A 24954-nucleotide genomic window follows, 5' to 3' on the forward strand; every position below is an offset into this window, starting at 1 on the left:
TGCCACTTTTTTCATGTGAAGAATGACACGTAAAGACATTAGCAAAAGTAAAATTTTTATTGCCGTAAGAGGATCATCCATTATTTCCCAGTCAGACTTGACTCTATCTCTATTATCTGACTCGAAGTTTGTTGGTGTCTGTTGTGTGAACACGACAGTTATTTTTCACAACATTCTCAATCCAATGGCTAACTTGTTCATTGGCATTTGCTGGTGTTTGTTGGCGTTTGTCGGTGCGGTGTTAATTGGCCTTAAGGGCACTTGTTTACCAAACCCTTAGTGATGAAATTTTAATCTTTGTGCCATCTCTCCCAAAGGTGACCGCTTTACATGTGGTTTTGTTGGCCACACACATGCAGTGGATTGGCGATAGGTGAGTGTACAGGCTAGGTGTTGCCATCTAGAGGGGAAGAGTACACAAAATACTTAAAATAAAGAATGTTTAAAATATATATCAATGACTTTACAGGATTGTACTGTCAGAGATTGGCAATTAATAACTATATTTGTAGGTAATGTAGTTATAATTTTAGGTAATGTAGTATTGTCATTAAAAGGTTAGTTCACCCAAAAATGAATGGTAGAGAAATTAACATTTAATTCACAGGCAACAGCTCTGGTGGACATTCCTGCAATCAGCATGCCAATTACATGCTCCCTTCAAAACTTGCAACATCTGTGGCATTGTGCTGTGTGATAAAACTGCACATTTTAGAGTAGCTTTTTATTGTGGCCATCTTAAGGCACACCTGTGCAATAATCATGCTGTCTAATCAGCATCTTGATATGCCACACCTGTGAGGTGGATGGATTATCTCTGTGCTCACTAACACAGATTTAGACAGATTTGTGAACAATATTTGAGAGAAATAGGCCTTTTGTGTACATAGGAAAAGTCTTAGATCTTTGAGTTCAGCTCATGAAAAATGGGGGCAAAAACAAATGTGTTGCGTTTATAATTTAGTTCAGTGTATTTTGCATGTCTAAGGCAGAGGTATAGCTTATTTGATTTTGTGTAATGTTAACCTGACCTTCAGTATCAGTGAGGTAACCCTCAAACCAGTTGCTGTATCCTTTTAACAACACAGCTCGTGGGATTCGACATCCATTCTTTGCCCATTTTTCCACATCTAAGATTGTAAATAGCAGCAGCAGCTTCAGGTTGGTAGTCCAAGGCATTGTTGTTTACCTTTGCTTCTGGGTTTTTTGAAAAACAAAACTATCAAAGAGGTCATAAGATATGTTTACATACTCAAATTTTTATCAATGAATTACATGCTTAATATATATTTTTTCTTTATCTTTTCCCCCTGCCCTTAGGTCTGAGATAATGACTCACTCTTTTCTTGTGTTCTGATCAGTAAACAAATGGTGGTCCTCCCTATCTATCAAATATCTATTACAGCCAATGCACAGTAAATTATACAAAACAAATGTGCAACTGTAAGAAATGACAGCAATCAGCATACAAATCATGGACAATGACACTATTTTCTTTAAGAGCTGCTGTCCAGCCAAAATTATATACCAGCTATCACTGTAAAGCTGTTTTCCACTGCTTTCAGCTCCAGTCCACTACAATTTGTAGCAGTTAAGGGCCGGGTATACTTCATTTCCTGTGCCTTTCCAAGCCTTTCAAAGAAACTCCTTTGCCCTTGAGCACGGAAAGACGCATTTGGCGGATCGCTTCATGGCATGCTTCTATTATTATTATTTCATCAATCATAGCGAATCACCACTGCACTGCGAGTACAATAAAATATTAGTTAGATAGCTTACTCCTCAATTAAAAACAACTTGTTTAACACAAAATACTTCTTGATTCACAACAAATACAAAAAAGATTATTCTCTCATCGTCACCAAGAACATATCACACACTACATTTCCCATCAGCCCCGTACCTCGGTATTAACCACCACACCCAGCTGCAGCACATTACCTGAACTATTTAAGCTGTTCGCATCCTCACACTCTTTGTGAGGTCTTTTACTACTATGGTTTGCGTTTCTGAGTGTTCTTTATTGTGTTTGCCTGCCAATTATTGACCCAGCCTGTTACTATTCTCTGCTGTTACTATTCTTTACTCTTCTCTGCTGCCTGCCCTCTGGACTCTTTGCTCTGATCTGGACTTGTGATTGATATCTGCCTGCTCTGACTTACTGCCTGTTCTACGACCACGATTCTGTCTATTCCCTGCTGCGCCCGTTTCCCACTGTTTGACCATTGCATGTTTGACCACGAGAACTGTTTAATAAAGCCTGCTTATGGATCCCACTTTGTGTGACGACTCGTTACAGAAGACCTCACCAGGACAAGATCCTGTGGCTTTCTCTCATCTGTGTGCAACAATGTCGACTCAGGCCAGCCAACTCACCGCCCATCAACACCAGCTCACCCGTCTCACTTCTCTCACGGAAGAACTGGTGAAAGCACTCCAGAATCTCCATACCACCATTCCTGCGGCGCCACCACCACCTATTGCGTCCGCCATGACCCACGCGGCAGAGACGCCGCCATAGGGGAATCTCCGCCTATCGCTCCCTGAGAGATTCGACGATGATCCCACGAAATGTAAGGGGTTTATTCTACAATGTTCACGCTTTGTCAATCAACAACCAGGGCAGCGTTTCCCAAAAGCATCATTAGCCTAAGTTGATCGTAGCTCCATTGGTTTCAATGGAGCTACGATCAACTTAAGATTATGATGCTTTTGGGAAACGCTACCCAGCACTGTACTCCACTGAGGCTGGGAAGATTGCTTTCGTCTGCTCATTGTTTACTGGTGAAGTACTGGAGTGGATTACTGTTGTATGGAGAGAAGATGGTTCTGCCTTCCCCTCTTTCGACTCCTTCATGCGGAGATCCCAGCGAGGGTAAAGGGGCAGGCGATTGTTTGCACTCACCTTTCACACACTCGCTGCACAAACGACTTGGGTGATTGACTCATTGAAAGTACTATTTCGGAGGGGTTTGTCTCATGAATTACAGAAGATCTCTTTGAGAATTAACCGGTTTAGATGTTTAGATTTGGTCTTTAATATCACCACACTGTCTTACTATATTAATACTCCGCAAAAACCTGGTAAAAATGACTGGCGTGTAATGGAGGAAAATGTTTTGCCCTCCAGGTGGGTGTTCCTGTACAGGTTTGATGTCATGTGAAAACTGTCATTTGGTATTTTGGTTACATAATATACTTTATAATCTCATTAACAGGGCAACAAGTTCAACCCATGCTTGCTTTACCATCATGTTATATTCTTTTATAATTACCATTCTAGCACTAACCCGTGAGATGCTGACAAAGCAAGAAATGATTCTTGACCAGCAACAGTCCATTCTACGCCTCCTGAATTCAAAGGAACTCCAGGACACCAATTATAAAATTGAAGATGGTCTTTTGCCAGTGAAAGACCCACAGGGCCTCAAGACACTAGAGCAGAAATTGCAAACAAGTGATTTCAAAGAAAAACTGAAGTTTTTAGGAAGTTTTCACAGGGATTATAACTAAATATTTAAATGAATAAAAATATTTATGTTGTAAAAAATGGCAAAAATACTGTAGCTGTGTGTACATTTTCTAATGTAAATATCACTTGAAGTTTGTCCACAAGAATTCAAAATCTTTGTTACATATATTCAGTTCTAATAAAATTACTCTGTCCCATCCTCATCTGTTGCATTTTTTTTTTTTATACTAAATTGTTTAAAGCTGCTGTCTGCGATTTTTGGCCCTCTAGCGGTTAATAAACAGAACTGCACGCGTCTTTTGCTACATTGTAGCCGGAGTTACTTTTCTCCGTGTACGTCTATGGCGAGTCACACAGTTACTGTGATACTCTGCGGTGAGTCCTAACAGTCCGGTCTGAAATAGTCCAAATATAAACACTTATTATAAGTGTATCATAATGATTCAGGGTAAGACAAAAACATGATTTGGAAAATGGATTCATGTTGTATATTCTCATTATATAATTTTTGTAAATTTTTAACACAAAAAAAGTTGCGGACTGCAGCTTTAAAATCAGCATAACATTAAACATAGGTAGTCTAAGTAAGAATTATTTAAAAAAGAAAAAAAATAATTGACCTTTTAAGGAATGAAAGTTTGCTGATAATTTAGTCACCCACATCATGCCATCCAAGATGTACAGCAGAGGAGTTTCTTTCTTCATCAAAACACAAACTAAGATATTTATAAGGACCTCTGAACTTGTAAAGAGTGCAGGTGCACAACTACTTTAAGTGTCTAAATTATTTTTGATGTGGCCTTTATCTGCTCTTTTGATGCTCAAAGCCATCAGCAAATTTTCATTTTTGGCTGAACTATTTATTTAACCCTTTGACGCGTACGATCACACCGGTGTGATTAGAACGTTCAGCGCATCACATGACCAACTGCTAAATTCAAAATTTCAAATCTGCTTTCACGTTTTCACTGACGCCAAGCCAGAGACAAGACGCGCTCAGCAGTCGTCTTTTATGACAACTGTTCAGTCTTTTCACGATTTTTAAATTCTTTAAAATTACAATACACAATCACAAAAATACTAGTAAAAACTAAATATAGTTTGTAATTGCACATTAATATCTACAACAGCAAGAAAACCTTTTAAACATAAAGTAATATTATTTTATTCACGTCAAACACACATTATGCAGATAACTCTAAAGTTTACTGTGTTTCTGTCCCAGTTTGCCACCCACTTCCTGTCATATATTGCGGGAGAAGTGGATGATCTTGTGTAAATCCAGCATGCTCCGACTGCCTGTCAGTGTTGTAAACAAATAATGGCAGCGCCCATAGCCCATTATAACTTACCGATCAACTTACATGATACTTTTCCTTTAAGTATTTTTTTTAACCACATAAGGTGTTCACTTGCATATATTTAATAATGTAGTTAACAAGATTGTAAATATTCTGTATAAAAATAAAAAATAAAACAGATTTTAACAGTCATGCATTGCAAGTCTTTTTTTTCACTGTTACCTCGCACTAGCATTTAGACTAATCTGAGACACAATTTTAATAAAATTAAAAAAAAAGTTTTTAAACTCATCTGTTGAGAAAATGACAATTTATTGAAAAGAAGAAAATTGACGAAAGGAATTTGTGGACGTTTTTTTTTTATTTTGATGAGAATTTTGACAGCGAGCCAGAGAGTGACAGCGGTGAGGACCTTCCCCCGAACAAAACAAACCGAGGAAACAAACCGCTATGCCTCTGACCTGCCAGAAAGTGAAATGAAAGGAAAACTGGTTAAATGGTTTCCAACAAACATCCCTGAAATGTACACATTTTTAGGCCCCCTCCACATGGAGACGCGTTTCTGTGAAACCGCACAAATTTTTTATCGGATAGGCGTTTCGTCCACACAGACGGCATTTTCGAAATGTGAAACCGCTATATTTTGAAACCGGGTCCCAGAGTGGATAAATTTGAAAACGGCGTCTCGGCGTTGTCGTGTGGACGGGGCAATCCGTATATTTTCTGAAACGATGATGTCATCACCCCACGTGTCGACCCTAGTCAGACGCGCTAACAGCACAAAACAGCACCAACAACAGCAATAGCAGACTCTACATGCTTGTGTTCGTGCTGCAGAAGCTACTGAACCAAAATAAAGCATTATTTCTAAGCTTTGCTAAAGTTTGTATTCAGCGCACAAGGTTTATGCTCATGCTCCAAGTCTTCTTCGCTGCTTTAAGTGCATTTCTGTGGCAGAATTACAGCGCCACATACTGGTCTGGCATGTATACTACATCGTTTTGAGTCATTTCAGTGGTTTCGTGTGGATGCAGATATTTTTTGAGACAAGGTGTGGACGTAGCCTTAGTGTCAGTTTTCCCAATGGGGGTGATCAAAAAACCATCACTTCGTGATTATTGGAGCACAGACCCCATGCTCTTGACACCATTTTTCAGGTCTTTGTTTTCACAGGACCACTTCCTTCTGATCCTCTGGTGTCTATACTTCACAAACAATGTGACAGCTGTTTTCAACGACCCTCTGGAAAAAATCAGAAATGTATTTACTGCTCTAACCTCCTCCTTTCGTCACATTTTTGTGCCATACAGGGATCTTTGTGTGGATGAGTCTCTGATGAAGTGGAAAGGCAGGCTGGCATTTCGTCGGTTCATTCCATCTGAACGGCAAAGATTTGGGGTAAACTTTTTTGTTTTGTGTGATGTGCTTACTGGTTATGTGCAGGATATGATCATTTACTCCGGATCTACCAGTGACATCCAACATTACCCAGGACTTGAAATTTCTGGGTCTGTCGTAATGACACTACTGGCACCTTACTTAAGGAAGGGTCATGTCCTTTATGTGGACAATTGGTACAGTAGTCCCACACTTTTCCAGCACCTCTTGTCTCTTGACACTAGAGCTTGTGGGACTGTGCATGCAAACCGGAGAGGAATGCCAACATTTACCTGTAGGATGGCAAAGGGTGAGGTGGAATTCAAGGAGAATGGATCGCAGTTGGCAGTCAAATGGCATGACAAGAGGGATGTTCATGTCCTCACCACAGTCCACCCAACTGGTATGGCAGCCACAGGGAAGCTTGATCACATCACTGGTCAAGCAAAGATGAAGCCAGTCTGTGTGCTGGAGTACAACAAAAAGATGGGGGCAGTTGACAAAGCTGACATGATGACTGGCTTTCTTGAATGTACCAGAAAGTCTACAAAGTGGTATAAGAAGATCTTCTTTCACCTACTTGACATGGTTTTGCTCAACAGCCACATTGTCTACTGGCAAATTACTGGTGAGAAATTTATACAAATCATCTAAGAATAACTGTAATAAAGATAAAAAGTGATTACATGTTCAATTAATGTGAACTAAAGTGTTATTAAAAAATGTACAATAATAAACAGACCACACTGTCACATACAATCCTCCTCACTCCCTGTTGATGTGCTCTACTATGAGTAGGAAAGGAAATCACCTCCCTGCAATTCAGGACAAACCTGATGAGAGGGCTGCTGAAGGAGTACAGCACATTACGGTCTCCATCCAAAGGAGGACGTCCTGCCTTAGACACTCCTCTGCACCTTACAGCCAGGCATTTCCCATCTGAAGTCAGTTTGACGGCAAGTCCCGGTCGCTGTAATGACATTAGAAAGTATTACTAGTGGAATATTTCACCACCAAATTAAATATCTGGTATGCTGTGTCTTGACTTATCTGTTTTGTTTAGCCATTAGTGTTACTCTTTAATTGTACATTGAGTTTCACTGTCATGAATTATCCTCATTTGTAAATTTTGCTTGCCTTTTATACGGTATGCATTGTTTGATTCTTTGCTATTTAGTAAGGTGTCATTTTGATTAGGATTTTACAGTGTATTAAAAGGGAAACCATTGTGTGAATGATTGTTATTTGTCCCACATAGTGACAATGTCAACAACAAAAAGATCAAATATTGAGGTTGAAAGATTTATCCACCAGGTGTCCCTGGTCCTACAATCATCGGAGACAAGTTACTTTACTGCATTACTGCAGGAGGCTGGCCGAAACACCAGAGATGCTGTGTTTGATTCACAACAACATTTTTAAATGTGTAGAGAAAAACCAGTAAGTGACAGAACTATGTTCTTAGATTTGTCAACTTAAACATGCTTTGTAAAGCAATGATCATCTTATGATTTTAAAACAACATATTGACATTGTCATCTATTAACATGCCAAATTTCAAGAAACATGTTTTAATGTGTAATAGTATTTTCTAATGTGTAATAGCAGGTTATTCTACTTTAAACTGCTCGGGTCAAGTGGAATTGCAGTAACTGTGTCTTGCAGGAGTCCGGTGAAACTCAGTGGAGTTACTTTAACATCCTCTGTCCAAAATCCAGGCAAAGATGATGTAATTGTAAATCACTTTAGCAAGCTCTCCATTATTCGTAATGCAACATTTGCATTTGATGATGGCCTCAAGGTCAACACAACAACACAAAATCGAATTGACATCACCACAGAGATCCAGGAATTTCAAAGGGGGAGTTTTGTCTTTTCATTCTAAGTGTTGAGGTTTTTTAGATGTTACAGCAATATATTAGGGATATGAGGTTTAATTTCTTTAATGTAGTGAGGTCTGTGTTGATCAAGCATTTATCTTGTTTTTTTCTGTTTTTGTCACAGGTGATTGTGCAGGTGAAAGTAGTCAAACTCTTTTTTGAGAAGGAGTTGCACTAGAAGCCACCAGAAAATAAAACGCAAAAGTTATTCTGTTGCTGACATAACCTCTAGTGTACATTTAACAATATGGGGTGAAAATAAAGTTAACATTGGAAAATAGTACAAGGTGCAGAATGTGTCTGTGAGGCAATTTGATCAGAAAGTGTGTCTGGCAACTTTGCTTCCACAATCCTCCAACACTTTAAACTCAATTTGCATTGTTGATATCGTTCAGTCTGATAGTTTGAGCGTTCAGTTGTGGTTGAAATTATTGACGCTGAAAGTCAAACGTATGTGTCCCAAGAACCATGTGATGGAGAGACCTTAATGAATCATTGTATGCAATGTGACCATATCTGTAAAACTGCCAAAATTAAAGGGTTAGTTCACCCAAAAATGAAAATTCTGTCATTAATTACTTACCCTCATGTCGTTCGACACCCGTAAGACCTTGGTTCATCTTCAGAACACAAATTAAGATATTTCTGTTGAAATCCGATGGCTCAGAAAGGCCTCCATAGCCAGCAATGTCATTTCCTCTCTCAAGACCCATAAAAGGTACTAAAGACGTCGTTACAAAGTCCATCTCACTACATTGGTTCTACAATCATTTTATGAAGCGACGAGAATAGTTCTTGTGTGCAAAAAAAACCTAAATAATGACTTATATAGTGATGGGCCGATTTCAAAACACTGCTTCCTGAAGCTTCGAAGCGTAATGAATCAGTGTATCGATTCATGAGTCGGATCGCGTGTCAAACCGCCAAACTACTGAAATCACGTGACTTTGGCGATCTGATCTGATCCAACAGCAGAACGGTTTCAAACAACAAAGAAATGTACAACACTCGCGTTACAGTGTGTAGATTCACACACACACACTTGATGCTGTCTACCTTTACATTAGCGACAGTAACTGGGCTGTATTGGTCCACGTTGAGGAAACAGTCGTCGGTGAAATGTGTGGCGCAGACATACAAAACTATGGGAAGTTGTATCGGCGTATTACCAGAGAAAATAAAATTAACCCACTGTTTCTTCATAGGCTCGGATGAAGGAACTAAAAAAATACTTTGGTGTTCATTTGTACATCCAAACACTGAGCAAGTGCCATGATTCGCTCGTTTACAAGGCATGATGTCTCTTGAGGACAAAAAAAAAATATTGTGCTGGAATCTCACTGTAGTAGCTCATTTCTCATGGGCGGGCAAAGCAGAGAAAGGGGAGGTAACCTTTCCCCATATGACAAGAGGACATATGGGGAAGATTCCAGGGGCCGGTTGCACCAGCTGTGCGCAAGTTACAGCGTAGACTAGTTTTGACGAAAATGGGCACTAAGTTACAACTTACGCATCTACTAAATATTTTTGTGTTGCACCATTAAACTTATTTGAAGTGTAACTCCACGTATACACTAAATATTTACAGAAGCCTCCTATCAGGAGTAACGGTTGAAATAAAATAGCAGACTGACTGAACTGCATCAATAAGCTCTTGTTTTACCTGACAGACTTCATTCTTTACACATATATGACGCTGCTGACATTTACACTCTCTTACATTTTAAGAGAGAGAACATCATGTGAAAAGATTACTTTGTTAGCCACTCTTCAACACGAACCCGTTAAACAGCGCGCCACTGTGTGCATCGGTCCTATCACTCCGTGTTGGGCATGTCAAATAAAATCAGCCATAATCGATAAATGTCATTTCTTATGTTGTTTTTGTTGTTGTTGTTTCAGTATTTATTTATTGATCCTTATTAATTTTGTTTCAAATACAGTTTCTGAATGTTATTTACATATAAAAACATTTATGATTAAGTAGTAGGCTATTATATTTAATGGGAACTTATTTTTACTGTTAGCTACGTGAGGCAAAATAAGTCAGAATGAAGGATTTTCTCACCCTCAATTTGTTCCTAATCTGTATAAATTTCTTTGCTCTTTTGAACACAAAGGGAGATATTTTGAAGAAAGTTTGTATCCAGGCCGCTTTGGGACACCATTGACTTCCATAGTAGGAAAAAAACTACTATGGAAGTCAATGGTGCCCCAGAACTGTTCAGTTTCTCACATTCTTCAAAATGTCTTCCTTTGTGTTCAACAGAACAAAGAAATTTATACAGGTTTGGAACAACATGAGGTTTAGTAAATGACAGAATTTTCATTTTTGGGTGAACTATCCCTTTAAGCACATCATTCTGCACCCGGGATGCGCATAAGCGGTGTGTGCTGATGTATTGAAGCGTTTCATATTATCATGGTTTTGCACACTGAAAGATTATTAATAGCCTGTTTTGTTCTGTAGTATCTATCATATCTTGTTGCCCCATTAAAAAGCTGCACAATACATTTAAAATAAACGTCTTTTAATCTTCCATTATTATAAATTCATATAATTCTTTAGATTTGTAATATAAATCTAATATAAATAGTTTTTTCCATTTCATGAGAAGAATACAAATAGAAGAGAATACAAATAGTAATTTTAATCTTTTTATTAACATGTTTAGATTTTATAAAATTACTGTGCAAAGTTTTTTTCAAGAATTAGGCTAGCATACTTTTTGCTGCTGAATTATATATTCACCTAGTTTTTATTTATTTATTTATTGGTCAGCTTAAGATTATATATTTCTATTCATTTGTTGTTTTTCTCTATAATGAAGTAGTGTGTTTAGTGCATTTTGATTGTGTTTAACAAATCAAAGAGTGACCATTAGTTCCACAAATACAGATGTATAGATACAGGTCCCCACTAATTATTGGTTGGTTGTGGGTCTCTGTCGGTGGAAATCACGTTCCGGGGGAGGAGAAATGGGAACGCAGGGGCACCGCGATGCGACCGCAAAGGGCACTTTAACTTTTGTGATCAAAGGGGCAGGGGCATGCAATATATAGTAATACTAATCATTTTGAATTCTAATGAAAATTCAATAGTATTGTAATTGAAAGGGAAGTAGTCACTATTGTATTACCTACTAGTATTAAAAAAGCACTAGTCACTCGGTCTGCACGTTATATCGAAATTATCAAAATATTGCAAATGTGCATACCGCAGTGGCTTATGATAACGGAATAATTTTAATACTTAAAAAGATTGCGCCAAGTGTAAGTTTCAGGTTACCGCAGAGTAGACTGGACACATGACTGTTATTTACTAGCGATATTTACTACTAGTTCGTATAAAGGAATATTTGTTAAATTGGCTTGCCATACAGTCATTGTTCGCTTGACATATTTGTTCTTTTAACTGTAGGATTCCATTGTCAGACGCTTTATCATGACTGATGGCGAGGGGAGAGAACACTTTCATTACTTGGAGAGAGGAGAGGTAAGTGTTCCCATTTCAGCCCTGTACCGGGCGCCCTGTTCCAGTGAAGAGATCAGCGATGAGGAGGAAAAGAGCAGCACATGGATCCCAGTTCATGAGAGCTCTCAGGCACAGGGGTCTGGGGCCCGGGACCCCACTCCAGATTTCGTCTCCGATGAGGAGGAGAAGCCCCCCTACCCGATGCTTGCGCCTGTGGTGTTCTTCTGCATCAAACAGACCACTCGTCCACGTAGCTGGTGTCTCAGGATGGTTTGCAACCCATATCCTTTAACTAACATTTTCATCTGAAACTACTATTTACCAGTTACCAGTGCTTTGAAGATTACGGCGATGACTGTGGCATTAATCCCTGACTGAAAACGCGCTGGCGCGTTTTTGCAGTTTTTTTCACATTGCAAAAACAGACTTAAAATACTCCGTCATCAATTCCGATTTTGTTTTTTCTTGGACCTGACAGGACTTCGGTATCAATTAAGATCTGTAGGTGTATGCTGAATGGCTGGCTGCTTGCGCCATGCCCACGGAGCCAGCGCTATTCAGCAAATTATGAGTCAATACAGCATTCATCGTCTCAACTGTGTATTTATTGTCTTGAAAAGCGTTTATCTGGATGTAAAAGCATGGTTAGCGACCTTGGAAGACATGCCATTAGTTCTTGATATGTCCTCTTCTTCTGTAGAATAATTTGTGGACTAAATGTGTACAGAGAGTGCCCTCCGGCTACAAGTATGAATTAAAAACAATTCCTGATGTCCTCTTCTTCTTTAAATAATTTGTGGACTAAAGGTGTACAGACGCCCTGGCTGCATCACCTGAAAACACCAGCGCTTAGTTATGACTGAATATAGAATAAATATAACCCTCTGTATAGAAAATTGACTGGTCCATCAATATTTCTCCAAATGTAGCTTTTAAACTAAAAGCTTATTCAGACCTTTGCAAAGAAATATTATATTTTAAAGTATAACAGAATACTTTTTTAAATTGGCAGACATGTTACAGAGGTTTTTTTCAAGCCTCCTGACTGAGGCCTCATTAATATGCACTATTTTATACTTTTGTCTTCTCAGGTGAATTCACGCCTCCATGCAACTGTGTTTCTTGACAAAAGTGTCTTGCAAAAACTAAATCAATATATTGCTTTATGCTGTAATTTTTACATAATTTTGAAGCAAAAACTTAGCCTACAACCTCATACCCAGAAGTTTATGAACCATTTATATACTTTTTTTGGCCTTAATATTTGTTTTTTCAATAACACGATAAACATTATTCCTTCAAAAACACAACATGTACATACATGCCTCACATATTATTGCATTGTGGTCTGAAGACACTTTTGCATTATGTATGAACAACTGAAAAAAGCACAAATCAGGCTATGTCAAAACTTTCCAGGCCCCAAATCAGCCTCAGACTCCAGAGGGTTAATACACAATAATCTATCAATTCCGATTTTGTTTTTTCTGGACCTAAACTTCGATCAATTAAGATCTGTAGGTGTATGCTGAATTGGCTGGTTGCCGCGGCAGCTTGCACTTCTGCGTGATTTTGAGGAAACTTCAACAAATAAGAGCTATCTCGTTCTCCCACTGGTGTAGGCTTCCCAAAGATTTCCTTTTGGCAGTTGCAATCAAGAGCACTATTTTATAAATAGCTTCATTAGAGGGCGGCTCAAGCTGCTGAGTCTCTTCAGGATACAAAATAGCCTGGCACTTTGTAATATTATTTTATGATATAGATAGAGATAAGATTAAATACACTTACGATTTCTAGTTTTAATGGAATTGATTGCTGGCCTCATTTATGCACTGAGTTTCCTCCATTTTGTGGTTTGCTTTTTGTTGCTTAGCCATAAAGCAAATTACTCTTAGGCTGTAATCGTTTCAATTCCATTTGGAATATTTGGATGGCCGCATTGTGGTCTGAAATGCATTATTATTTCATCACTTTTGTGACAGCTTAAAGAGAGCAATTAGACCTGTTATTAGTGTATAAAAACTTAATGGATTTGTTGTCATGCAGATTGCTTGGATATAGAAAGCACTTGTGGGATATTTGGAGGATGTGGAAAACATCACTGTAATTTGTATTATTTCTTGTGTTTTGCAGTGTACTTAGTGTTGTGTGCAAATGTATTTTCTGTTTAGATCTTCTTTATGTGAGTTGGCACTGCATCGTCTTTTATTTTCAGTCTCTCTGAAAAGCCTGCGTCAAACTGTGACTTGTTTAAAAATGAATCTGCAATATAATGAAGCGAATAAAAGAACAGAGTCTTACTGATGTGATATGACTGGAACTTTGTTAATAATAAAGTTCATTTAAACGCTTTCTTATAGCTTGCCTTAAAGATGTAGTATAAGTCTCTGGTGTCTCCAGAATGTGTCTGTGATAGCTCAAAATACAAATCATTTATTATAGTTCAAGTTTGCCCATTTTGGGTGTGAGCAAAAACACGCCGTTTTTGTGTGTCCCTTTAATATGGCCCCTTTAACCGTGCTCCCCGCCCCCGGAGCTCACGCTTGCCTTAAACAGCATAAACAAAGTTCACACAGATATAACTCAAAATGGATCTTTACAAAGTGTTCGTCATGCAACATGTCTAATCGCGTAAGTATGATATTTATTTGGATGTTTATGTTGATAGTGCTCCGTGGCTAAAGCTAACATTACACACTGTTGGAGGGATTTATAAAGAATGAAGTTGTGTTTATGAATTATACAGACTGCAAGTGTTTAAAAATGAAAATAGCGACAGCTCTTGTCTCCATGAATACAGTAAGAAACGATGGTAACTTTAACCACTTTAACAGTACATTAGCAACATGTTAACGAAACATTTAGAAAGACAATTTACAAATATCACTAAAAATATCATGTTATCATGGATCATGTCAGTTATTATCGCTCCATCTGCCATTTTTCGCTGTTGTTCTTGCTTGCTTATCTAGTCTGATGATTCAGCTGTGCACAGATCCAGACGTTAATACTGGCTGCCCTTGTCTAATGCCTTGAACATGGGCTGGCATATGCAAATATTGGGGACGTACATATTAATGATCCCGACTGTTACGTAACAGTCGGTGTTATGTTGAGATTCTCCTGTTCTTCGGAGGTCTTTTAAACAAATCAAATGTACACAAGAAGGAGGAAACAATGGAGTTTGAGACTCACTGTATGTCATTTCCATGTACTGAACTCTTGTTATTCAACTATGCCAAGGTAAATTAAATTTTTAATTCTAGGGCACCTTTAAACTCATTTCGGCTAAGTATGGGATCAACAAAATCAATATTGGTGTTTACTATCTATGTAACTTTATGTTCCATAGAGAAATATTTCTTTGCAATTATCTGAACACAATCCAGAAACCTCTGTGATGTATTCCCTCGACTCTTGTGCACATGGTTTGAGCATGTGAGCATGCTGGTGATTCTCTTGAACTGTGTGACTCTGGGCATGTTCCAGCCATGTGAGGACCTCAAGTGCCAGTCTGAGCGGTGTATCATCTTACAGGTGAGTCTCGCTCCATTCTGCTATGAGAGATGGACTCTGATAGCTCATAACAGGATAATGTTCCTTCAGATATTATTCCATAAAAGATTTAAGATGCTTTAAACTGTTGATATTAAATTGCATAAAATAGCATCAAACCAAATGGCCTCTACAATCAAATGTCGCTAGAGCTTTTCTCAGAACTAGCTTCACATTTCTGCTTATTTCAAATCATGTTTCAAGGTGATTTTTAGTGGATGTATGAAGTTCAGAATAACAGGTGACCTGTAACAGCCATGTTCATTACATTTCCACTAACATGTCCATGTTTAATTTTTTGTTTAATCAATTATCCATATTTTTCATCATTTGAACATTCATGGCATGTGTGTGTGTGTGTGTGTGTGTGTATGTGTGCATCAGGATATAATTAATAAACTAATACTAAAGCAATAAAAAATACATTTTTAAAATATCTTTTATTAAAATATAAAAAATATAACTTATTTTATTTCAGGTAGCTGGCAAAGCAACATTAACATAAACATCTAGTTTAACGATATGTACTAAAATAACTAAAACTGAAATAAAATGATCAAAAACTATATAGACATTTAAAAAAAAACATTCAAATAAAAATGCACAACAAAATTTTAACAAAAATATCAAGAAAAATAATTTATTATATTATATTATATTAATAAAAACTACAATATGATACTAATGATACTTTAGTATGATACTAAAATAACACTGGTGTGGATTATATGTCCAAAATAATTTTGGGGGGCCACTATACATCAAAATTATTTTTTTCGTTTTTGTTTCCATTAGTCTTAAAATGATTCGTTACCCTTTATTTTATTTGTTTGTTTTATTATTTTTGTGTCCAATGTCTGTTTTTAGGACTGTCCCACTATGGAGTTGGCGTTTAGCCCATGTTTTGTGGCACGCGCAGGTTTAGGGGTCACTGGAATATCAGAGACTGAAGCATTTTGCTCCTTTAGTTTTGTAATTCTTCTGAAATCCTGCCCACACTCCCACCAGTGAGCTGGGTTGTGTACGTATATGGCACTGTGGGAAATTTTTATGTCCAGAAGAGCCTGACATCAGCATCAGCAGGATTTAGGAGATCAGGGTCGGCCAAAGCTGAAAATACTACACAACATGAATCGTAGCTTGATCTTCTCACTCTCTACTTGTAAAACGCTCAAATGGTGCCCAAATTTATATAGGCACTTTTGTAGTTCTTTGCCTGTACAGAGCCTCTAAAGGGACATGGTCATGGGTAAAAAAAAATAGATGGGAGAAAAATTTATATTGAAATATAATTGTTTTCCCACATCTCTTGTTCTGCCTCCCACAGTATGTAAAACGTCTGTCCTTCTATATGATAGAAATGAATGTGGTTTTTTGTCCACAGGCATTTGATGACTGCATCTTCGCCTTCTTTGCTGTGGAGATGGTCATTAAAATGATAGCCCTGGGGGTATTTGGACCAAAGAGTTACCTTGGTGACGCATGGAACCGCCTGGACTTCCTCATTGTCATGGCAGGGTGAGGAATCCTGTCTCTTTTCTCACTTGTCACTCATGCATTCATCAAGACTTCTGTTTTCAAACCACTTTTCTTTCATTATCCTCACTTAAGATTGACAGAAAGAAAGGTTATAGAGATTGACCTTTAGTGTCTGATGCTTGCAGTACATTTCCTCTGCTCTGCTTCCTCCAGGATGATGGAGTATTCACTGGATGGTCATAACGCAAGCCTGTCAGCCATCCGGACTGTGCGAGTGCTCAGGCCCCTGCCTAGTAAGTACCTTTCATGCTGGAAAATCCTGATTAAATTATTTATTTATGGTCATTGATTGTTTCAAGATGGTTTAAGATGGTATTGATCAACTGGGTTAAGTTGACTAGGTCACCTTGGCTGAGCAGATGGGGATCCATGCTGATTAGATGACTTAAAAACATGCCATATTTCAATTCATATTTTTCCTTGGCAGCAACAAACCAGCTATTATATCCCCCCCCCAAAAAAACCCCCAGCTCAAACCACCTGAGGCTGCTATGACCTGGTTTTTCCAGCAGGGTGATCTTTGGCTGCTGATGCTACCCACCACTCAAAGACATTGTTATGTGTCATTTCATCTGTGATTGCTGAATTGCTGTCTGATCTATGACATGTGAAGCAGAGATCATCTCATCCAATCATGTGATGAGCCTGTGTGCAGGAAAAACAACTTACAGAACACACAAGTCTATAAATTACCCAGCAGAAAATGTCCCACAAACTGAGGAAGGTGTATTTCTTTTAGTAATGAGCCTCTGTGTGGCGGACTGACAGTTATATTTGATCTCCTAGATCCTTGTCTACTAGAAAAACAATGAGACCCATAATGTGTCCCATACGTCAAAGGGCAAATAAAATGACAGTGGTGCCCTTTTTGCCTCTGGCTACTGTTAACAGACTTCTACAAAGGCAAGCGTACTATAAACAGTACCATTCAAAACTTTGGGCTTGGTAAGATTTTTTTAATGTTTCTGAAAAAAGATTTACACTCACCTAAAGGATTATTAGGAACACCTGTTCAATTTCTCATTAATGCAATTATCTAATCAACCAATCACATGGCAGTTGCTTCAATGCATTTAGGGGTGTGGTCCTGGTCAAGACAATCTCCTAAATCTCCAAACTGAATGTCAGAATGGGAAAGAAAGGTGATTTAAGCAATTTTGAGCGTGGCATGGTTGTTGGTGCCAGACGGGCCGGTCTGAGTATTTCACAATCTGCTCAGTTACTGGGATTTTCACGCACAACCATTTCTAGGGTTTACAAAGAATGGTGTGAAAAGGGAAAAACATCCAGTATGCGGCAGTCCTGTGGGCGAAAATGCCTTGTTGATGCTAGAGGTCAGAGGAGAATGGGCCGACTGATTCAAGCTGATAGAAGAGCAACTTTGACTGAAATAACCACTCGTTAGAACCGAGGTATGCAGCAAAGCATTTGTGAAGCCACAACACGCACAACCTTGAGGCGGATGGGCTACAACAGCAGAAGACCCCACCGGGTACCGCTCATCTCCACTACAAATAGGAAAAGAGGCTACAATTTGCACAAGCTCACCAAAATTGGACAGTTGAAGACTGGAAAAATGTTGCCTGGTCTGATGAGTCTCGATTTCTGTTGAGACATTCAGATGGTAGAGTCAGAATTTGGCATAAACAGAATGAGAACATGGATCCATCATGCCTTGTTACCACTGTGCAGGCTGGTGGTGGTGGTGTAATGGTGTGGGGGATGTTTTCTTGGCACACTTTAGGCCCCTTAGTGCCAACTGGGCATCGTTTAAATGCCACGGCCTACCTGAGCATTGTTTCTGACCATGTCCATCCCTTTATGACCACCATGTACCCATCCTCTGATGGCTACTTCCAGCAGGATAATGCACCATGTCACAAAGCTCGAATCATTTCAAATTGGTTTCTTGAACATGACAATGAGTTCACTGTACTAAAATGGCCCCCACAGTCACCAGATCTCAACCTCAATAATATTGAATCAACGTTGAAATTTCAATGCTTTTCAGTGTTGAAAAAGACAACATTAAATCACTGTTGATTTTTGGTCAGCTTCATCACGGGTGGAACTAGACTATGTCAATCTATCTGTCCCCTCATTCAACACTTTATTAACATTCATGCTCCTCATGACCCTTCCCTCTAGTCCCACAAAAAATAAAATAAATAAATAAAATCCTGCCAACTGAGGTGTGTAGATAAACTCCAAGCGTCGTTCACACTGGCCCCGGGCCTTCTGGTAGTCCTTATTGTTGAGCCTTGTTGTCTTTTCTTCTCCTCCTGTTTTTGTCTGACTCTGCTGACCCAATGAGCATTTTGCTGTCCAATGGTCATGCCTTAACTGCAATTTCTAGTATTGCATTAGTACTGCATCCTTCTCGTAGGAATTTAATCATTTTTGACCTTTCAGTCTGAGATAAATCTCTTTTTGGCTCATTTTATCTGTAAAAGAAAACAAGCCTTCATAAACTAACTTCATGACTAAATACAAAATTAATAGTAGTTATTAAGATTAATTTTGCTTGGGAAAAATATGATCAGAAAATCAACTTGCATAATAAGCGAATAATATAATAACAAAAATAACATAATAAGCAAATTATTATGCATTTAAGCAGTTAATAACATACTATAACAATATAATAATAACTGCAGCAAATGACAACACAAGACTAGGTCAGTGATAAACTCTTTGGTCTCGAATAAAGAAAAAAACAAGAACTTTTTAAAAAATAAATCCACTGAGAGAACTAGCTTCTGTCATCAGCTATCTGAATGAGAAATATGATGATGCAGTGCACTGATGACCTTCTGAACATAGCATCCATTGTTGATCCTCTTTTTTTATTTAATCTACCTTTTAAACCCAAGAAAAAAAAAAAAAAACGGTTTTGCAAATTGCAAAAGAAATTGAATATATTTGTTTACATTTTACACATTTAATCTACCTCTGAAAGCCAGACACTTCTGACAGTCTAGTCTGAGACCGAATCTAGTCTTCCTGACTTTTTTTTTTTTTTTTTTTTTTTTTAAAGTTATATAGTTATATGTTTACATTTTGCACATTTAATCTACCTCTTAAAGCCAGACAATGTAGACAGACTTCTCTCAGGAAAAGAAAAACGTTACTAACAAATTTTGTGTTTACATTTTGCACATTTACTCTCATTTACCTTCTTTTGCCACACGTTTTAGTTTTTAATTTATTTTTGTAAGGGGTTGTTTTGAATTTAAGGCCAAATGTGTAATCTGTTTTTTTGTTAATAAACTATACTTGAAAATGTAATTAATGAACCCTCAAATTTTTGTGGCTTCAGTCACAGTTGGGATACTCTTAAAACTGGCAGCATTAACAGATTATATATCGTTATCGATCAATATGGGGAAAAAATTTTAGATTTTAGAGATTAGATTAGATTTTTGCCATATCGCCCAGTCCTAGTTTAATGCAAAAATAAGAATTAAATACGAGTGACATTTGATTAGGTGTTACACCACCAGGTGAAAGCCATGCTCCATTATGACTTTATGAAACAAATCAAACAATTACAGATGGTATGAGTAACAAGGGCCCTCAAAGTAAGCTGGAGCAATGGACCAGTTTCTATGTTAGTGGAGAACAGAATTAATACTGGCAGTAAATGAATCACAAAACCATGTGAGGAAGATACTCAAAATATATACACAAAATAATAATTCTCTGTCTTTGGTTTTCTTCTTTTCTTCTTTTTAAATTGTTTCAAAAACAGAAACAAATCTTATGTACGTTATCTACACTATTTCTGTGTATGTAGATTTTAGTAAGACTTTTATTTAACTTAGCTGTATTCTGGACAGCTCTTATGCTTCACTGTCTCTTTAATTTTTGGGTTTAGGGTCTTATTCTATTTTGCTTTCAGCATTATTACTTTCTATTCCGTTTTAAACAAAACAAATAAACCATCAAACACGGTACAATATTATATACCCACAAATTGTGGGTAAATAATACCAGTTTAAAGAACGAAAGAGAATTGAACAAAGTTAAAGAATTAAAGAAATCCTCGTGATGCAGCAAAAGTGTATTTTTCCCAGGTTCAGGAATCAGCATTCTTCTTTTTTGGATAGCCCTCCATCTCAAAACCATGAGGGATTTTCTCAACTCGATCAATAAACTCACCGAATCCCGAGTTTCTCAGTTTGATAAACACCCGCTTCAGATTCAGAGGATCACAATCCGCTATCATCCACTCTTAAATCAGCAATCCTCATTCTAAAACCATTTACCATCATCAACCATAAAGTATTATAAAGTGACTCGTATCCATATTAAATTAATTATAACAACATAAACCTTTTTAATCCCTTAGTATCGCTCTTTCGTCTCGTGTTCAGCGCGTCTCGCGCACTTCCGTGAGGCATCTGCTTACGTCATACACAACGTGTTCGTGTAATACATCACGTGTTCTGCGCTCAATTATAATACGAATTATTTTTATTTATACACAATTAATTTACGATGCAAATTAATAGAACGTTTAAACTTTTTAATTAAAAGTGTAACTATTAGATTATACAATTGTATTATTTATTTTCTTTAGGCTCCACAATTAACATGGGTTACATATGTCGCTTCAGATAATAAGCAAATAGTTATCAAACATCAAAACTTGAGTCTTTGGACTTTCAAATAATGCATGATTTGTCAAGAGTAATGTTGGATTTAATTATAAAATGTCATTCTAAACAACAAACTGTGATACAGTATACTGTATCAATACAATACAATACAATACACACTGCCCAACTAGAAAGGTTTCCATTTAATACAAAACTGATTGAGTTAAAGATTTATCACATGATTAATTTTTGACTATTTAACATAACATAAACCAGAATTAATTTCTCTTTACTGCAGGATCTTTGTCCTGCCCCTCTGATCCTCTCAAGATATGTTGACAGTGATGAAGCTCCAGTCCTCCACAGTCGACCTCATGGAGGATGAACTGCTTCTTCTTCTTTCAGGGATTGTTTAATGGATGAACGCACCTCAGCACTCTTCACTGTTCCTGCCACTGCCTGCATCATCTGGGTCAAAGAGAAGATAATGTTAGTGACTGAAAACAGCACAATTACCCTTGGTTTCTTCCTCATCTCCATCTCATGGTGTTTTCTTCACTTGCCACGGTTACATTGGTTTTTCTCACTATGTGTATAAAGACTAAAGCATTATAGCGTCACTTTTGACCAACTGCTGAAACAAGTCGAGTCACCTTTATTTATATAGCGCTTTTTACAATGCAGATTGTGTCAAAGCAGCTTTACAGTGATAACTGGTGTATAGTTTTAGCTGCACAGCAGCTCTTAAAGAAAATAGTGTCAGTATCCAGTTAAAGTAAATTCAAATTGTTTGTAAAAATTAATAGTTAATAATTTAGTTAATTTATCAGCACTAGAGAAAACAGCGATGTCATCATCCAGCTCAGTTCAATTAGCATATAATGATGTCAGTGCAGATCAAAAACATTGTTGAATATCAAGGGTCAAGCAACAGTGGGGACTTTTTTGACGATAGACGACAGTTTGCAGTTCTTTTGTGCAAATAAAATCTTAACCTGTAATAATTGTGGTTGGCTAATTAAAGCCTATTAAACTATTGTATAATATTTGTTACACTAAGTGCACTAACAACATGCTTGAAATACAAAATGAAAAGCTGTGTATTACATTAGAAACACAACCATGCATGATAATGTGTTTTTTCCACTTAATAAACTGTTCTTAAATAAGATAATAATAAAGACATAACATAAACCAACATAATGATTGTTACAACATACTATGTTCTGTAAAAGTAATTTAATATTAATTTCACACAATAATAGTAATGGTGCAGTGTATAATAATACTATAATAAAAATTGAATAAATAAATTCTCGTGCTAAGTACACACAAACACTGTGACGCACTAATATGATGTAATATAATTATTACCTAGATGACTTGTTAATAATAATATTACAAAAAAAATGACACAAATAATATATAATAAATAATAATACAAACATATTACACAGTTATTATCATTTCTGATCACTTCTGATGCCGCAGCCCTGCAGAGGACAGAAATCATGTGTGGGAAAATCAGGGAAAATCCATTCAATTGCAGTTTAAATGAGAAATAAGTGCAGTGCTCTGGACAACCGCTATAGAGTTATTGTCGCTATATACCGGTTTACAGGTTTCAAAGAAAGAGAATGATTGAGCATGTGTGAGCGGGCCTGAGCCAAATCAGTCGCGGTAAGAATACTTTAATGTTTGCGGACTAAATACCTCAATATGAGAGACAACGCGAAACGAAAAGACGTGAAATAAAACCTCAGTTTAAATAGATTATTGTGTGTGGTGGTGCTGTGGGCTTCAGGGATGTTTAGATAACTATAAACGAGTTAACGTTCACTTTTCTTAAAAATATTTAGCTATCAGATCTGTTTAAATGCTTCAGTTTTCATATTATAATATATTAAAACAAATTGAAGCATTTAAACTGATATAATACTGTATATCAGTTTAAATCCTTCAAGATTATAATATATTTTATTATACTATAATGTAAGCCTAATAAAAAATTGATCTCACAAGGGGATTGTTTAGGGCTTGCCACGAAAAATCTTGAAACCTCCTGGGATAGAAAATCTGGGAAATTCATAAAGCAATAAACATGTAATTTTGATGGTTTAACACTGTCTGTTGCTAATAATTTATGAAACCATACCATAATGTGTACAAAAACACATTATGGTTGTCCCAAACCATCAGTGTAACTGCTTATATTATAATATTATAAAGAATTGAACTGTCCTGCAGGAGATTTTTTAATTATTTTTTAATAGAATCTCTTGGTAAAGACTGGTACAGTTAACAAAGCAATGTGACAAAAATCTCAAGTAACCTAAAATGTGCTTAATTTAGTGACTGAACTGCTTGTTTTCAAACATATTATTTAATAAATCACTAAGTTACATCAAGGGTCAAATAAAATAGAAATGGCACATTAAAAAGTTACAGTTGCATGATAAAACCTTTTGTGTGTGTGTGTGTGTGTGTGTGTGTTTATGTTCATTGTACAGGTCTGATATAAAGAATGTTTTGTGGCCAAAATGTGCGCTCAACATAGAAAAGTTTTGCTCAGCTAAAAAAAAAATTAGAGGGAACATTGGTTGTGGTTACTGTGCTTTTACAACAAGAAATCTCACATTAAAAACATCAATTCTGTGATAAAAGCATGGTAAATGTTATTTTTACTGTCTTCTTCTACAAATACCACTTTGGAACTACACTGGAACCAAACCCTCAGTGGAGATGTTCAGTAACTGCATTATATCTGTCATGAGGGAGCTAGTATAATTAATAACAACAAACAGAAAAAACTTGATATCAAACATTAGGGCAGAGTATTTACAATTACTCACCAACATGTAGCACACGTAAACTTGAGGGCCAAAATCACCGCCATCATATCTAGGTGGTGACATAGGGGACGCCTATGCAAAGCGTCTTGCTGTGGCCTTGGGGTGCGGTTGCGCCTGAAATGGGTCCTTTTGGGCTTGTTGAAGGCAAGACTTGCTGCAGCATTCAGAATCATTATTAGATGTTTTTAAAGAAAAATTAAATAGAGCACTTGAAAACCATTTCGTATTAAAATATGCCCTAGAATCACTGCGCCGATCATACACAGGTTTTGAGGGTCTGTAAAGAACCTTGTCATGTGATCTACAAGTCTTCTTTCCCATGAATCTGGTATCACTTCATTTCCTCCTATTTCTTCAGTCGGCCCTGGTCCTTCAATCTGACCAACATGACTGTTAAAGCCCATCTTTCAAGTTGAAGATCACTGTGAATGAACGTGTAGATAAATAGTGTAAGAACTCGACTTGCGTGAAGAAATTAATCATAAATGTGTATTAAAAAAGTGTTTTAAAAGAAATTGTGAGTAAAATTACTTCCGCTGTGAAAAACGCTCTGATCGGAAGTGACGCAACGGCAGGTAAATATCATCTCTTCGTAATGGAGTCGGACAGTGAAGAGGTTGCAGTAGGGGTAAATGTCAACTCTTACGATGGTCCATTACCGTATAATTACGAGCCCCCTAGGCGAGAGAGGGGTCAGGCAGAGTTAAGGGGAAGGGTAAATGGACAGAGGAGAGAGATGTTGAGTTGTGGTGTGAGGAGAATCGTTGGAGAATTGGGCAGGTGTCTTGGCGAGTGACCACAGGCTATAGCTAATTGTGGCTAACGTTGTCTCCATGTTTATCACATTGCAGTATCTTTAATAAATCATATTTAGCAATATTGCTGTCGACTTTGTTGTTTTT

At 37.3% G+C, this 24954-nt stretch overlaps 3 protein-coding genes across 3 annotated transcripts in view; all 3 read left to right on the plus strand.

The window, feature by feature from the left end:
* The window catches only part of LOC125245430, a 1350402-nt gene that overhangs the window by 1078487 nt on the left and 246961 nt on the right, over window positions 1-24954 (plus strand).
* On the plus strand, window positions 5857-8547 carry LOC125245690 (piggyBac transposable element-derived protein 4-like). Its single transcript, XM_048156407.1, has 2 exons — window positions 5857-6778; window positions 6949-8547. Exons 1-2 carry the CDS (start codon window positions 5857-5859, stop codon window positions 7146-7148), a joined length of 1122 nt encoding a protein of 373 aa, XP_048012364.1. The 3' UTR covers window positions 7149-8547.
* Window positions 10894-22161, plus strand: LOC125245840 (voltage-dependent T-type calcium channel subunit alpha-1H-like). The gene is made up of 5 exons (XM_048156631.1): window positions 10894-11786; window positions 14931-15042; window positions 16445-16578; window positions 16753-16832; window positions 21499-22161. The coding sequence occupies exons 1-5, from the start codon at window positions 11476-11478 to the stop codon at window positions 21537-21539; spliced, it is 678 nt and encodes a 225-aa protein (XP_048012588.1). The 5' UTR covers window positions 10894-11475; the 3' UTR covers window positions 21540-22161.

Source organism: Megalobrama amblycephala, linkage group LG1 (assembly GCF_018812025.1).
Source record: "Megalobrama amblycephala isolate DHTTF-2021 linkage group LG1, ASM1881202v1, whole genome shotgun sequence".
NCBI classification, from domain to species: domain Eukaryota; kingdom Metazoa; phylum Chordata; class Actinopteri; order Cypriniformes; family Xenocyprididae; genus Megalobrama; species Megalobrama amblycephala.

What these genes read in the sequence shown, in the direction of transcription:
- LOC125245690 (XM_048156407.1), top strand. Translation starts at nt 5,857, where the DNA reads ATGGGGGTGATCAAAAAACCATCACTTCGTGATTATTGGAGCACAGAC. An exon ending in TGTCTACTGGCAAATTACTG is followed by an intron (nt 6,779 to 6,948) that starts GTGAGAAATTTA and finishes TACTATGAGTAG; the next exon opens with GAAAGGAAATCACCTCCCTG.
- LOC125245840 (XM_048156631.1), top strand. Translation starts at nt 11,476, where the DNA reads ATGACTGATGGCGAGGGGAGAGAACACTTTCATTACTTGGAGAGAGGA. An exon ending in CTCAGGATGGTTTGCAACCC is followed by an intron (nt 11,787 to 14,930) that starts ATATCCTTTAAC and finishes ACTCTTGTGCAC; the next exon opens with ATGGTTTGAGCATGTGAGCA. An exon ending in TTCCTCATTGTCATGGCAGG is followed by an intron (nt 16,579 to 16,752) that starts GTGAGGAATCCT and finishes TGCTTCCTCCAG; the next exon opens with GATGATGGAGTATTCACTGG.